The 16,016-nt window shown below is 50.0% G+C and overlaps 2 protein-coding genes across 2 annotated transcripts in view; both read right to left on the reverse strand.

Moving 5' to 3' along the window:
• LOC147710147 (E3 ubiquitin-protein ligase TRIM39-like) overlaps nt 1–16,016 on the reverse strand; it is an 80,744-nt gene that overhangs the window by 9,281 nt on the left and 55,447 nt on the right. The window contains exon 5 of the mRNA XM_086920846.1: nt 15,331–15,380. Coding sequence (XP_086776972.1) covers nt 15,331–15,380 — 50 coding nt within the window. The remainder of the gene's footprint in view (nt 1–15,330; nt 15,381–16,016) is intronic.
• The window catches only part of LOC147710148 (E3 ubiquitin-protein ligase TRIM39-like), a 450,821-nt gene that overhangs the window by 9,187 nt on the left and 425,618 nt on the right, over nt 1–16,016 (reverse strand). The window lies entirely within an intron of this gene.

Raw genomic sequence — 16,016 nt, forward strand, 5'->3', positions numbered from 1 at the left:
GGTGAAATCCTCCCTGCCCCTTGAGATAGACGAAGTCACACTTGACGATCGGGGCCGCTATGCTGCTGTTTCCGGGAGGTGGGAGGGAATGCTGATTGTAATTGTGGCTGTTTATGTTCCCCCGGGACTCCAGGCTACTACATATGCTGACCTTGGTAGGACCCTCTTAGGGCTTCCAGACGGTGTCCTTATAATGGGTGGGGACTTTAATTTGGTGGTTTCGGGTGAATGTGATCGGCTGCCTCCCAGGGTTTTGCCCTCGTCCCAGCTGTGGCTGACGGAGTTGATTGAGACTTTTGGGTTGGTGGATGTTTGGCGGATGTTGCTGTAGGAAGGTGGATATCTGACTATGGTTACCCCCAAACTTTTTGCCTAGTGTTTAGCTGGTTTTTGACATAGTTGGCCTGGGATCCTGCTATTTAGGGCCCCAGGCTGATTGCTCTCTCCTTAAAATGGACTCCATGTACCTTAGGTGCATACACAATTGGAACTGGTTCACCTTATTGGCCCCTGTAACAGTGTACCCTAGGTACCCAGGGCATAGGTGTTTCCAAGGCCTACCAGGGGCTGCAGCATGTATTGTGCCACCCCTGGCCTGGCCCCCATATTTGACACAACTGGCTGATCACTCAGCTGGGGTAAGTTGGTGTAATCCCTATCTACCCTTAAACTGGACACATATGTTTCTATCAGCCACTCCTATGGAAGGCCTCTTCAATCCTGGATGCAGAGTGCTTGGAAATATGTGAGATGGTGCTCTAGCATGAGCTGAGCCTGTCTGCAGCTGTCAGGAACCACTCCCTAAGCTGTTCCGGGATATTGCCATACCATATACTCTTAAGTGCATTATAATCCTCGCGGTTATATGCTATCTTTGGTTTGGCTTTACCAAAATATGTCGAGTAAGGTGTCATACGAATTGGAATACTATCCCCTCGACAGTTCTGTCGACGGGGATAGCATTCCACCCTTCTAGAGGGACACGACGTGTGTAGCCTTAACCCCGGTTAAAGTTAACCAGAGCCTCAGCATCACAAAATGGATGCTGCCACCACAGACACGAGTCTGACCCCCTGCTGCTGGGAGTCCTTCCAGCGAGGGAGGCTTGGACAAAGGGTTTCCTGCCTTGGGAGGTGCGAGCACCACCCCAGACAGGGTTTTGTGTATTGGGTAGGACAGGGCTGAATAGATTGAGACATGCCCTGGGGCACACAAGGTGTCCCCGTGCATAAGCCAGTCCAAACCGGTCCTGGGACTTTCCAGACCCAGGCCTGGCGAGGTGCTGGACAAAGGAAAGGGGGTGTAACCGCCCCCCTTCCTGGTTCCACCCAGAGGAGGGACCTAGTAGGTGATCCACCCCTCAGATTGGGAATAAGAGTGGGAGCAGTGACATTGCACAGCAGATCATCCTGAAATCAACTTTAAACAAAGAAGAAGACTGGACTTCGACATTCTGCTGCACAGAAGACTGAAGAGAATCTCCCTTGTGGCCTAGGAGTGGCCACCCTGTGAACACAGGCACCAACCAGAAAATCGCCGTCTGCTTTGCCGCCGCCTTCCGCCGGAGCCCGAGCCCAGAGCCTGACAAGACCCAGACTCCCAGACTTCTCACAGCCCGATCCACAGACCCTGCAAAGAAGGGACCCGTGGAGGCACCGAGAGACGTGGGACCGGACTTCTTGGAAGACACCCGAAGAGCTGACAGCGCAGCACCAGAGGCATCCTCGATGTTGTGCTTTGGGGACTGAGAACCCCCACCACCGAGCAGCCCTTGCACCGAAGATCAGCCCCCCAGCATCTCCACGATCTGCGTGGGGCCCTTTTGCATTGTGCCACTCGACGCGCCATCCCGGCCACTAGCCACGTGGTCAGCGGCCATCTTGGCGACTACAACTACGAACTACACCGCGGGTCTGGTTGCTCCAGACTTACCCTAGCTCCTGTGAAAAGGGGCATCCGCTCTGACCTTGCTGGTCCGAGTGTTAAGCCTTTTTCGATTCCTGCGTGGCTTGCATTAGCCACGGCCTGTTTGCTACAATCAAGTTGCTGACACCGCCAACAGCGAGAAGCCTGCGTGGGACAGCTCGTGACCGACTCCTGGACGTCCTCGACCCCCGGTGTCCACGTGGCTGCAGAGAGAAGCTACACCTCAACGCCTGTTTGCACCCGACATCGCCTGGTTCCAATCTGGTTCCACGGTAGTCACTGGCTAGTGACTTTGAACATTGTCCCCTCTGCTTTCAGGTCTTCACATCTTCGGATCCACCCTTGGATCCACCGGAACTCTTCACATCGAGCCGCCTGCAGCATCTTCAGCTCCAAGCACCATCAACCAGCGTGACGAAACCCAACACTACTTCGACCCTATGCACCCGCTTCCTGTGGGTGAGGTAACTCAGCTCCGCCGGTGTTCCTACACTGGTACACACCTCTAGGGCCTGTGTCTCAAGTTTCAGCTTTCTAGGTCACTCGGAAGGTTCCGAACTAACTAACTTTGTACTTTTTACGCACCATAGACTTTGCATTGGTGAGTGCGTGCACTTTTGAACACTGCACCCGAGTCCCGCGGGCCTTTCCCGACTTAGTCACTGCTAGTCTCGAATAGCTCCAGCGATTCCCAAGGCCCTAGGCCTATTTCCGTTCCGATTGGTATCTCTTATACCACTTTCTTAGTATATGGTTTAGGTGGCCCCTAGGGCTCATCCATATTGTGCAACTTTTGTGTATTTTAAACTGTCTTGTGTTTAACGCTTGTGCTTCTGTGCTCATAAAGAGTCCAGGGGATACTTTTAGTTAATAAATCAATATATATTTTCAATATATATCTGTGTGGTGTCCTTTCATTTGGTATTCAAGGGGGTTGTGTATGGTAATACAGCTAGCTTCACATGCCTTTCAGAGTTTAGCCTAAGACTGCTTTGTCCACGTTACCACTAGGATAACTGGTCTATAAGGTTGACTTACAACCAATAATCATAAGGGTTGCTTGGCATGGTACAAAGTGATCACTAGAATTAGTGAGCATTATATACCAGGCCAACTTCTCGCATTGGTGAGCAGCGGATTGGGATCTGAGCTTGCTGTTATTTTACCATTACAATCTTTGAGATTATCACTTGAAAGATCATACAGGTACCTGCTAGGTACATATAAAACAAGACTAGTATACTTAAGTTCTACTGAACTTAGTTGTTGTAGAGCAAAGGGAGTAGCACACCCTGACTACAACTACTAGATAGGTTTAGTAGGTAAACACCAGTGTAGGTAGATTGCAACACATCCACCCACACTAGAGCAATGTCTGGAGCAGAGGGTTCCACTGGGAACATCCCTGTTGAGAGTGACCCTCCAAGGGCACCATCCAAATTTGCTATTTTTTCCTTTAAGGAATTAAGACAGCTTTGTGTCTTAAGGGGTCTGAGGACAGGGCCTTTCCCTACCACAGACCACCTTAGAGAGATCTTGGACCAGTCTGAGACTCTAAAGACCTCTAAGGCAGACCCCACAGGGAATGCTGATGGAGGCCATCCTTCAGAGGATGACACTGTAGAAGCCCCTGTCCCTATAATCCTGGTAGATGAGGAAGCCCCCATCACTGGAGCTCCTCAGGTAGATGAGGAGGAGGAAGAGGAAGAAGAGACAGAAGGGGGGAGCAGTGAGTCAGATGATGACAGAAATAGTCAGGTGCTGGTCAGTAGACTGAACCAGGCTAACTTAAGCCTATTTGGGACTGAATCTGGGAACAACCCATTCAGACCCCCAGGTGGACTTAACCAGAAGCCTAGGAGGAGAAGGACTCACTCAGGTGACTCTGACAACTCCCATGCTTCTAGAGGTTCTCATGGTCACTCCAGAAGGGAGATGACTAGCCCTCAGAGAAGGGAACATGAGTCCAAAGTGAGAGAGGCTGAATTGAGGATCCAGAGACAAGAGTTAGAGGTCGCCCTGGCCCAAGAGAAACTTGCTAGAGCAAGACAGCCTAGAGAGAGTGGGGTAATAGAACCCACTGGTGGCAGCAATATCCACAAGGATAAAGACAGGTCTTTTGATAACAGAAACCTGAGTAAGATTGTGCCCCCCTACAAAGCTGGGGATGATATCCACAAATGGATGACTGCACTTGAGAGAGCCTGCAGAGTACAGCAGATCCCTCAGGAGCAGTGGGCAGCAATCTTGTGGCTCTCCTTTGAAGGTAGAGGCAGAGACAGACTCCTCACAGTTAGTGATGGGGATTCTAGAAACTACATGGTCCTGAAGAGTGCTCTGATTGATGGGTTAGGCTTAACCACTGAACAGTACAGGTTAATGTTCAGAGATACCCAGAAGACACAGACTCAGGACTGGTCTGAATTTGTTGAATGTGCCACTAAGGCTCTGGAGGGCTGGTTGCTGGGAAGTAAGGTTACTGACTATACAGGATTGTATAATTTAATTATGAGAGAGCAAATCTTAAGTAATTGTCAAAATCAGCTTCTACATCAGCACCTGGTTGACTCTGATCTGACCTCCCCACAAGAATTGGGTAGGAGGGCAGACAAATGGGTCAGAACCAGGATCAGGCCTAAGAACCAGGGTGGTGACCAAAAGAAAGAGACTACCAAGCCTCAAGAGAAGGGTAGGGATAAAAGTAAGGAAAAGACTTCCCCAGGGCCCCAAAACTCCAAGAATGGGGGTGGGTCCCAGGACACTTCTTCAACCCAGAAAAAGCCTTATTGTCATACCTGTAAACAGGTTGGGCATTACAAAACAGACAGCTTTTGTCCCAAGAATGGCAACAAGGAGAATATACCTCCAGGTAAGGCTCCAACACCCCCTGTCACTGTTAGCAGTGGTCCCCCAGGTGGTGGGAGCACCCCCAAGAATTTGGGTGGGTTTACTTTTGGAGGACAGGTGGACTCTGGCCTATCCAGGTCCCCTAACTCAGATACTCTTGTCTATGAGACTGGCATGGGGTTTGCCAATTTCACAGCTTGCCCAAACACTTTGAGCAAGTATAGACAGGAGCCCCTCATCAATGGCTTGAAAGTTGAGGCCTTCAGAGACACAGGGGCTAGCATCACCATGGTGGCTGAATGTCTAGCCCCCTCAAGGCAACTTTTACCTGATGCCAGATATCAGGTGACAAACATTGATGGCATAGAAACCAATCATCCCATGGCAGTAGTCAATCTTAGCTGGGGGGTGTCACTGGCCCAAAGAGAGTGGCAGTGTCAGCAAACTTGCCTGTAGATTGCCTACTGGGTAATGATTTGGAAATCTCAGCCTGGGCTGAGGTTGAACAGCAAACCCATTCTAGAATGGTAAATCTCCATGGAAAGGTTAGTGGGGCTGTGATGGCTACAGCCCCAATCCAAGATGTCCTTCCTGAAAAGGTTGGGAGGGCTGAGCAAACCTCAGCCCCATCTTTAGCTAACTTCCCTCCTGAAAAGAGTAGCAGGGCTGTACTGGTAACAGCCCATACCCAAACTGAGTCTCCTCCTGAAAAGGTTGGTGGGGCTGTGATGGCCACAGCCCAAACTCAAACTGATACCTGGGTAGTGAAGCCTGAAATGATGGATCACTCCACCCAAACTGAGAGCATTGAGGAGGAAGAGAAATCTCCCTCCCACCAGACTTTAGGAAAGGATCAGCCTCCTCAGGGAACTGATCTTACTCCTGATGAAGGAACTGTCCCAGAGGTTGTTAGGCCTGGCCTGACAGAGCCTCTGATGGCAGTGGACCCTTTTCAGGTGGGACCCAGTCTGGAGCAGGTAACCTGCCCCTCTCTACCTTGCCTTACTCAGCCCAGGGCTGCAGAGGACAAGAAGGACAGTGAGACCCAAAGGGCCCCCTGTCAAATAAAGTACCCCCATCAACAGATTAGGGGCACCGAAACTAGTAGCCCTAGTGAGGTGCAAACTTTAAAAACTCCTGAGGTATCCCCCTTAAAAGTAGTTAGGGACCTCCCCCAGATGGATATTGTTGGGCACAGCCAAACCTGGGACCCTAAGGGCCCAAACCTGAACTGTCCCTCCAGTAAGCCAAACAGAGGGACTCGGCCTCCAGCTTTAGGTAGCCAGAGGTTGACCCTGAGAGCACAGTGCAACTCAGTCAAGGAAAGAAAGGCACACATGGTGGAGAGTGATTGGAGGAAGCTGAGTCCTACAGAGGAATCTCACTTCAGTACTCCATCCCAACACCAGCCTTTAACCTTGCAAAGACACACCACAGGTAGAGAGTCCCTATGGTGGAGACCCTCAGATACCCTTAGGGTGAGGGATTGCTTAGTGGACCATGAGACAGGGGGTTACCAAGCCAGAGCTGGTACTTCCTTATATGGCCACTTAGGCAATATAGGCTTACCTGATCAAGGATAGCCTTATCTCCTTTCGTTTGGGGGTGGGGGGGTTATGTAGGAAGGTGGATATCTGACTATGGTTACCCCCAAACTTTTTGCCTAGTGTTTAGCTGGTTTTTGACATAGTTGGCCTGGGATCCTGCTATTCAGGGCCCCAGGCTGATTGCTCTCTCCTTAAAATGGACTCCATGTACCTTAGGTGCATACACAATTGGAACTGGTTCACCTTATTGGCCCCTGTAACAGTGTACCCTAGGTACCCAGGGCATAGGTGTTTCCAAGGCCTACCAGGGGCTGCAGCATGTATTGTGCCACCCCTGGCCTGGCCCCCATATTTGACACAATTGGCTGATCACTCAGCTGGGGTAAGTTGGTGTAATCACCTCTTACTTAGATATAGTATCCCTATATCTACCCTTAAACTGGACACATATGTTCCTATCAGCCACTCCTATGGAAGGCCTCTTCAATCCTGGATGCAGAGTGCTTGGAAATATGTGAGATGGTGCTCTAGCATGAGCTGAGCCTGTCTGCAGCGGTCAGGAACCACTCCCTAAGCTGTTCCGGGATATTGCCATACCATATACTCTTAAGTGCATTATAATCCTCACGGTTATATGATATCTTTGGTTTGGCTTTATCAAAACATGTCGAGTAAGGTGTCATACGAATTGGAATACTATCCCCTCGACAGTTCTGTCGACGGGGATAGCATTCCACCCTTCTAGAGGGACACGACATGTGTGTAGCCTTAACCCCGGTTAAAGTTAACCAGAGCCTCAGCATCACAAAATGGATGCTGCCACCACAGACACGAGTCTGGCCCCCTGCTGCTGGGAGTCCTTCCAGCGAGGGAGGCTTGGACAAAGGGTTTCCTGCCTTGGGAGGTGCGAGCACCACCCCAGACAGGGTTTTGTGTATTGGGTAGGACAGGGCTGAATAGATTGAGACATGCCCGGGGCACACAAGGTGTCCCCGTGCATAAGCCAGTCCAAACCGGTCCTGGGACTTTCCAGACCCAGGCCTGGCAAGGAGCTGGACAAAGGAAAGGGGGTGTAACCGCCCCCCTTCCTGGTTCCACCCAGAGGAGGGACCTAGTAGGTGATCCACCCCTCAGATTGGGAATAAGAGTGGGAGCAGTGCCATTGCACAGCAGATCATCCTGAAATCAACTTTAAACAAAGAAGAAGACTGGACTTCGACATTCTGCTGCACAGAAGACTGAAGAGAATCTCCCTTGTGGCCTAGGATTGGCCACCCTGTGAACACAGGCACCAACCAGCTAATCGACGTCTGCTTTGCCGCCGCCTCCCGCCGGAGCCCGAGCCCAGAGCCTGACAAGACCCAGACTCCCAGACTTCTCACAGCCCGATCCACAGACCCTGCAAAGAAGGGACCCGTGGAGGCACCGAGAGACGTGGGACCGGACTTCTTGGAAGACACCCGAAGAGCTGACAGCGCAGCACCAGAGGCATCCTCGACGTTGTGCTTTGGGGACTGAGAACCCCCACCACCGAGCAGCCCTTGCACCGAAGATCAGCCCCCCAGCATCTCCACGATCTGCGTGGGGCCCTTTTGCATTGTGCCACTCGACGCGCCATCCCGGCCACTAGCCACGTGGTCAGCGGCCATCTTGGCGACTACAACTACGAACTACACCGCGGGTCTGGTTGCTCCAGACTTGCCCTAGCTCCTGTGAAAAGGGGCACCCGCTCTGACCTTGCTGGTCCGAGTGTTAATCCTTTTTCGATTCCTGCGTGGCTTGCATTAGCCACGGCCTGTTTGCTACAATCAAGTTGCCGACACCGCCAACAGCGAGAAGCCTGCGTGGGACAGCTCGTGACCGACTCCTGGACGTCCTCGACCCCTGGTGTCCACGTGGCTGCAGAGAGAAGCTACACCTCAACGCCTGTTTGCACCCGACATCGCCTGGTTCCAATCTGGTTCCACGGTAGTCACTGGCTAGTGACTTTGAACATTGTCCCCTCTGCTTTCAGGTCTTCACATATTCGGATCCACCCTTGGATCCACCGGAACTCTTCACATCGAGCCGCCTGCAGCATCTTCAGCTCCAAGCACCATCGACCAGCGTGACGAAACCCGACACTACTTCGACCCTATGCACCCGCTTCCTGTGGGTGAGGTAACTCAGCTCCGCCGGTGTTCCTACACTGGTACACACCTCTAGGGCCTGTGTCTCAAGTTTCAGCTTTCTAGGTCACTCGGAAGGTTCCGAACTAACTAACTTTGTACTTTTTACGCACCGTAGACTTTGCATTGGTGAGTGCGTGCACTTTAAACACTGCACCCGAGTCCCGCGGGCCTTTCCCGACTTAGTCACTACTAGTCTCGAATAGCTCCAGCGATTCCCAAGGCCCTAGGCCTGTTTCCGTTCCGATTGGTATCTCTTATACCACTTTCTTAGTATATGGTTTAGGTGGCCCCTAGGGCTCATCCATATTGTGCAACTTTTGTGTATTTTAAACTGTCTTGTGTTTAACGCTTGTGCTTCTGTGCTCATAAAGAGTCCAGGGGATACTTTTAGTTAATAAATCAATATATATTTTCAATATATATCTGTGTGGTGTCCTTTCATTTGGTATTCAAGGGGGTTGTGTATGGTAATACAGCTGGCTTCACATGCCTTTCAGAGTTTAGCCTAAGACTGCTTTGTCCACGTTACCACTAGGATAACTGGTCTATAAGGTTGACTTACAACCAATCATCATAAGGGTTGCTTGGCATGGTACAAAGTGATCACTAGAATTAGTGAGCATTATATACCAGGCCAACTTCTCACAGTTGCACCCTACACAATCCCAGTACACTTTTCACTCTGGTGCCCACGGCAGCCTTTCAAGGATTGATTATTTTCTGATGTTGACTGCTAATACCTCCTTGGTGCGTGGGGTCCGACATCTTCCCAGGGGTATCTCTGACCATTCCCCCCTGTTGCTTGAGGCTTCGGTGGGAAACTGTTCTGGAGGTAGGATCCCCCCTCTTCATCCCTGGCATTTTAGGAATCCCCAGCTTCGCTCAGACCTGATTAAGGCCATTGACAGTTACTTCGACGAGAATGAGGGATCCGTTTCTTCCCCTACTATCCTGTGGGAGGCCTTTAAGTCCGTCATACGGGGCTCCGCGCTGTCCTTTATTGCTGCTGACAAGAAGGCCAGGAGAGAGACTGTGTCAGCTCTTGAGGCGGAAATTACTTCGCTTGAAAGTGGCCTGGGTGATGACGATACGCCTGCAATCTTGCACTCCTTAGCGTTGAAACAGGCAGATTATAGGGCCCTGGTGACTGACGCTGCTAAAGTGATGCGTATGAATCAGCTGGGCCGGCTCTATGATGTGGGCGATAAGGCTAGTAAGTTGTTGGCGTGGTTGGATAAATCTGAGCGACTGAATCGTGTGGTGCCCGTGATAACTCATGAGAATGGAGTGTGTGTGACTGATCCGGGGGAGATTGTTGAGTGTTTTGTGGACCACTTTCAAACAGTATACCGGTCTGTGAGTGATCGAGACAAGTCTGACTCCCGATTGCTTCTGCGGGACATTGCGCTTCCCTGTGTGTCGGAGGAGGATAGCTCCGCTCTAGATGCACCTTTTACGGTGGATGAAATTGCCATTGCCATTCGGTCCTTGCGATCAGGTAAAGCTATGGGGCCCAACGGTTTACCTATCGAGTTATACAAACTGCGTCTGGACAAAATGGCGACCCATCTTCGTACTATGTTTGTTGATGCTTTTGAGGCGGGCAGCCTCCCTTCCGACCAGCGTTTGGCCACTATAATAATAATCTACAAGGACCCCAAACCTCGTGATCGGTGCACCTCATATCGCCCTATCTCGTTGCTTAACGCCGAGCCTAAGATCCTGGCTAAGGTCCTCGCTAATCGTTTACTGACAGTTATCTGTGACCTGATCCATCCGGATCAGTCCGGTTTCATTCCCCATCGGAATACGGCGCTCAATCTCCGTAGACTCCACAGGGTTCTCGCGAGAGCTGGGACCCTTACTGAACCCGCTGTCGTGGCCTCCCTGGATGCCACGATTGCTTTTGATACCATAGAGTGGCCATATTTGTGGGCGGCCCTCTCGAAATTTGGTTTTGGCCCTAACTTTATCGCGTGGGTGCGGCTCCTGTATGAACAACCGTTGGCCCAAGTAGTAGTTAACGGCAGAGTTTCCGGGCCGTTCGCATTGGGGCGTGGCACCCGACAGGGCTGCCCGCTCTCTCCACTTCTTTTTGCTTTGGCATTGGAACCACTGGCGGCATGGCTTCGATGGGAGCTCTCGATTAAGGGGATCCGGTGGGCACCGGACCTGGAGAATCGCGTCTCTCTGTACGCGGATGATATTCTGCTCTATTTTACCTCACCTCAGAAATCCCTCAACGTGCTCTTTGATGTTCTTACCTCTTTTGGGAGGAACTCGGGGCTTGTTGTTAACTGGACCAAATCCTGTGTTTATGTTATAGCAGGGGAACTGCCTCCGCTACCCCGTAGATTCCCGATCCAGGTGGCAGAGACAGGGTTCAAATATTTGGGAGTTTTCATTTCTATGGATTCCTCTGTGCGGTATGATCGTAACCTTTATGCTCCTCTTCGTCGCCTCAAACAGAATGTTCGGAGGTGGCGCGATTTGCCTCTGTCCCCATTGGGACGCGCAGCACTTTTTAAAATGATGTCCCTTCCCAGATTTTTGTATGCCTTGCAGAATTTTTTTGATCCTGTTCCCTCCCGTTACTTTCGCGAGGTTGAAGGTTTACAGAGGCAGTTAATTTGGGACGGACGAGTTCGCATCTCCTTATCTAAACTCACGCTCCCGTGGTACGATGGTGGCATAGCCCTTCCGGACATCAGACGTTACTACTGGGCCTTGCAGCTCAGCGCGATTAACCACGCGACGTACTCCCCGGGGCCCACTCCCGCCTTCGCTATGGATAAACTCTTGTTGCCGGGCGGCAACTTCAACAGGGCCTTATATTCGAAGGCACCACTCCGCCTCCTGACTGGACCTACGAAATGTGCCGTGCGTGCTTGGAAGGATGCGACTGTGGCCACAGGTTGGAGTGACAGATTGACACGAATGACTCCGTTATATGACTCAGAGCGGTTGGGTGGCCTGTGGCGAACGAAAGGGTTTGATAGATGGGACATGATCGGTATTAGCAAGGTGGAGGATCTTTGGGCCAGAGGCACAATTAAGTCCTTCGAGGCCCTGAAGGTGGAATATCAACTGGATGACAGGGAATATTTTCGTTATCTTCAGGTGCGCCACGCGTTGCTTTCTGTTTTCCCCCCTGGGACGGAACTCCCCCAATCATCCCCGCTCGAGGATCGGATTCTGGACGGCCATGTGCCGGACAGCACGATTTCTCTAATTTATAAAAAACTTATTAATAACAGGGCTGATCTTCTGGTGAGGCTTAGGACCTCTTGGACGGCAGACGGCCTCGAATTAGATGATGAAGACTGGCAAACGGCGATTTCCTCCCCCAAGGAGGTGGCTATTCCGGCCCGCCTTCGCTTTGTGCAGTTAAAGATCCTCCATCGAGTTTACATGACTGGTACGCTTCTGGTTCGGATGGGGTTCTCGACTGATGGGCTGTATAAACGTGGCTGTGGTATGGATGGCACCTTTCTTCACATTCTATGGGAATGTCCGGTGATCGCCGCTTTCTGGTCCAGAGTGCATGATGTAATGGGGCAAGTCACCGGGGTCTCCCTCCTCCCTGAGGCGAGGCGCTGCCTGCTTAATGTGTGGGAGCCTACGGATTGCACGGCTGCTCAGACCTTTTGGATCACTCTGGGCAACATGGTTGCCAAGAGAGATATAGCACAACTCTGGGGCTCCCACAGACCACCTGGGATAAGTGCTTGGAGAGAAAACATGGACTGGTGCATGTTTCGGGAGAAGACGGTATATGAGGCTCGGGCCGTCCCAGGAAATGGGGTAGAATCTGGTAACAATGGAATGCATACTGTGGAGACATTTGTACCCCACCACTTGATTTTACTGCTACTATCCCCTCGTCCCCGTAGTTGACGTTCCTTTAGACTGACTACTATTCCTTTCCAATAATCCTTTTCACCGTCTCCACTCCCCCCAGAAGGCTGCCCTTATTCTTTCAAATTGATCTTCCCCTTCCCCCGCCCCGTGCCCTAGACACTGTTTCCACCATGTGAGTGTTTGTGTTTTCTGTTTCAAATTTCATCAAAATTATAAAAATGAAACCTACATGATCCTTCTTCTATGTTTCATGCCAATGCACCGTAGTAATGTTATTTCTGGCTTTTTCCGCAGCATAAGGTGGTCTGGAATATTGTCGATTGTCATAGCGGCCGGCCCGATTGGGTTGTAGGCAGACGCTGTGTACTGTGCATACGATAATAAAGGTTTTATTAAAAAAAAAAAAAAAAAAAAAAAGAACCCAGGAGGCAGGTGGTTGCAGGCAGTGGCGTAGCACAGGCCCCCGAAGCCCCCGCGGTGCAGGGGGGACCTCGGGCAGCAGCGGTCCCTCAGGACAGTACTCAGGCCTGAGAGCTCCGGATTAAACGCAGAACGGGACCCCTGCATGTACCTTGCATGCGGGCCCCCCTCAACTTTCGTTACGTTACTGGTTGCAGGTATGGCCAGTGCTGCGGTAATCTCCGAGAGGCGCGGGAGCGGCTGGCACAAGGTCGGTGCCGCATGCTCCTTCAGAGGTCCGCACCTGTAGCTGACCGTCCAACACGCCAGATATCCAGTCAAACAAAAACCTTCCCACTAATAGCCTTGCTGGGGCAAAGACTTGTGTGTGACTTTGTGCATTCCAGGAACCATCTTGTGATTACGTGGGGTGCGCAGTGTAATCTTTAAGTCCCTGACAGCTCAGAAAGTGGAAAACCCGCGAAGGTACTCACCACACGACAGCTATTATATACACTTTAGATCCTCAGTATAGCGTGGTTGATAGTCCCACTATGCTCTCAGGAAGAACAGGAGGGGAGCCAATAACTGCTCGGCGTAGACAAAAGTGTTCCAATCGGTTGATATAAAAAAATAATGAAACCCACGCAAGCAGAGGCTACAACAGAACAAGAAGGGGCTTTCCTTCAATTATACCAGAGGCTCCAACTACCAGCCAAATAGTACAGGGGGAAAAGGAGACAAAATTAGTTTTTTTTAAAGAATCCAGTGACTGCTTTAATGACATTAAACAGTACTTCATTTGTAAAAAAAAAAAAAAGTAGTGCCGGGGCTCTCCACAGGACACTAGAGCTTGCACCATCCGTTCCCCTAGGCAGCACTGCACACTACTATTCATCACACTCTTAAAAGTGTGACAATTCATACTATTACAGTCCACCAAAGTTATTAGAAGGCTTTGGAGGCAAATATAATAATTGGAAATGTAAACTGAAATAATAAACAGAAGTTGTTGTGAACTTACCGAAATTGGCAGACACCACTACCATGTGACAGACAGTCATAAGCCCCGATGCTGGCAATTAAGTGCTGGTGCTGAGCACCGGAAACCACCAGCACAAATTAAGCACTTTACATATCATAAGGAGGCAAGTGGATTACAAGCCAGCTACGTGCATCTTAACCTGTTTTTCCAGAAATAACTCCCAAAATTTAGAAGATAGCTCTAAAGTCTGTTACCTCAGCAGAAATTAAAACTAAAAAATCTGCCTTCCAGTGGGAAGACTGGGCGAAAAGGAGCTTCCAAGCCATAGAGAGAAGGCAAAGTCAGGTGTTCAACTCATTGAAGTCATAATGACTTAGGGATTTTGCAGTCTGAGCTGGATAAAGTTCCTGAGGAACTGGTTCTTAATTCCAATGGTCACTGGCAGCTAAATGTGTAATAGAGCCAAACACTGTCCTGACAAAGGGCAAGGTTAGGCAAGTAATAGTTGAGGTGCACCAACCATTTAATTTCAACAATAACAGCTTTAAGCCTCAATTTTCAGGCTTGGACGGCAAGGATCCTGTCCAGGGAACAAAACAGTAAATTACCACTGGTATTTCTTCAATAGATCTGTCAAATTCCATTCGAGTTCGGGAGGAAGACTCAATTGGATGAGACCTTTCCACTCACAGGTGGAGTCAAAGGCAAAGGCTGTGTTGATACAGGGAGAAGGAATACCTCTTGCTGGCCCTCCCATGCGCGAGGTCAGTGTAGGTGCATGCGCTAGGTCAGTGTAGATGCATACACTACGTCAGTGTAGGTGCATGCCCTAGGTCAGTGTAGGTCCATCCACTAGGTCTGTGTAGTTGCTAGGTCAGTGTAGGTGCATGCCCTAGGTCAGTGTATGTGCATAAACTGGGTCAGTGTAGGCAATTGCCCTAGGTATGTGTAGGTGCATGCGCTGGGTAAGTGTAGGCGCATGCGCTGGGTCATTGTAGAAGCATCTGTTCAGTCACTGTTGGACCTAGACCTCTGGAATACAGAATGTGTTATGCAGTAAATACCAAATTCTGAGGTGCAATTCCATGCCATCCCATAATATACTAGGATCCTACCCCATATCATCCCATCCCATCCCCTCATATCATTCCATACCATACCACCATAACATACCATTCCATAAAACTCCATTCCACACCATCCAATTGCATCTAATCCCGTCCTACCAGATACCATACCAGCATAACATTCCATGCCATACCATTCCCTAGCACACCACACCAATCCATGCCATTCCTTTGAATGCAAATGACCATTTAATACCATCCCATCTCATCACATCCCATTCCATAGCACACCACACCATCCCATCATACCATATTATACCATGGTCCCAACCCATAACACACCGCACCATCCCATCCAATCAGAACGTTCCAAACCATACAATACCATACCATACACACTACCACATCCCTTCCTATCCCGTACCATACAAACATAACATTCCATTCCATACCACACAAAACCATACCATACCACATGCTTTTCATGAGCAGTAACATACAGAGCTAATCGTCACAATGATATTTACCTTTATAACTCTTCACCGTCTCTGGGCACTGAATCTTCACATTATTACACCTGTAATAAATAACACACACATCATCTTTGTATTACAGAGCAATGACGGCAACAGGAACAAAGGACGAACATCACATAAGACCTGTATTTGAAATAAGATTCAGTATCAAGAGCAGCGCCTGCCGCCTAGAGCTCAGTGTGAGTTACTGTTTATACACAACAGACAAAGCTCTAACGATATCGAAAAGTACCTTTATTATCTTACGACAGGATGTGGATGTTCTAATACAGATAGCTCAGTGAGACCAGCGTGCTTCATGTGAGTTCACGGAGAGCCTCAGATTGGGTCGTCTATGAGCGGTGGTCAGCTCAGTGAGAGGGGGGCTGACTAACAGGTTACATCTGCTTCTGGTGGAGTCTTGTGTATATAAAGTACGCACAGCCAGAGATTGTTCCCAATAATGCATGCATGGCTGGAGGGGGTACGCGTGCTCCTAAAACACCATACATTCAGATGCCTCATTAGTTAGGAGCATATGGCCAAGCAGAACGCATCAATCACATGATCCCCATGCCAGACATCTGGACACATTACCCACTGGCCGCATTGTGCCCATGCAAGGTCGAGGCCCACCTATATTATCTATTAAAAATTATTTATGACTTCAGAGGCAGCAACTTGTTTTCCTCACCATA

This window comes from Lissotriton vulgaris, chromosome 5, assembly GCF_964263255.1.
Source record: "Lissotriton vulgaris chromosome 5, aLisVul1.2, whole genome shotgun sequence".
NCBI lineage: Eukaryota > Metazoa > Chordata > Amphibia > Caudata > Salamandridae > Lissotriton > Lissotriton vulgaris.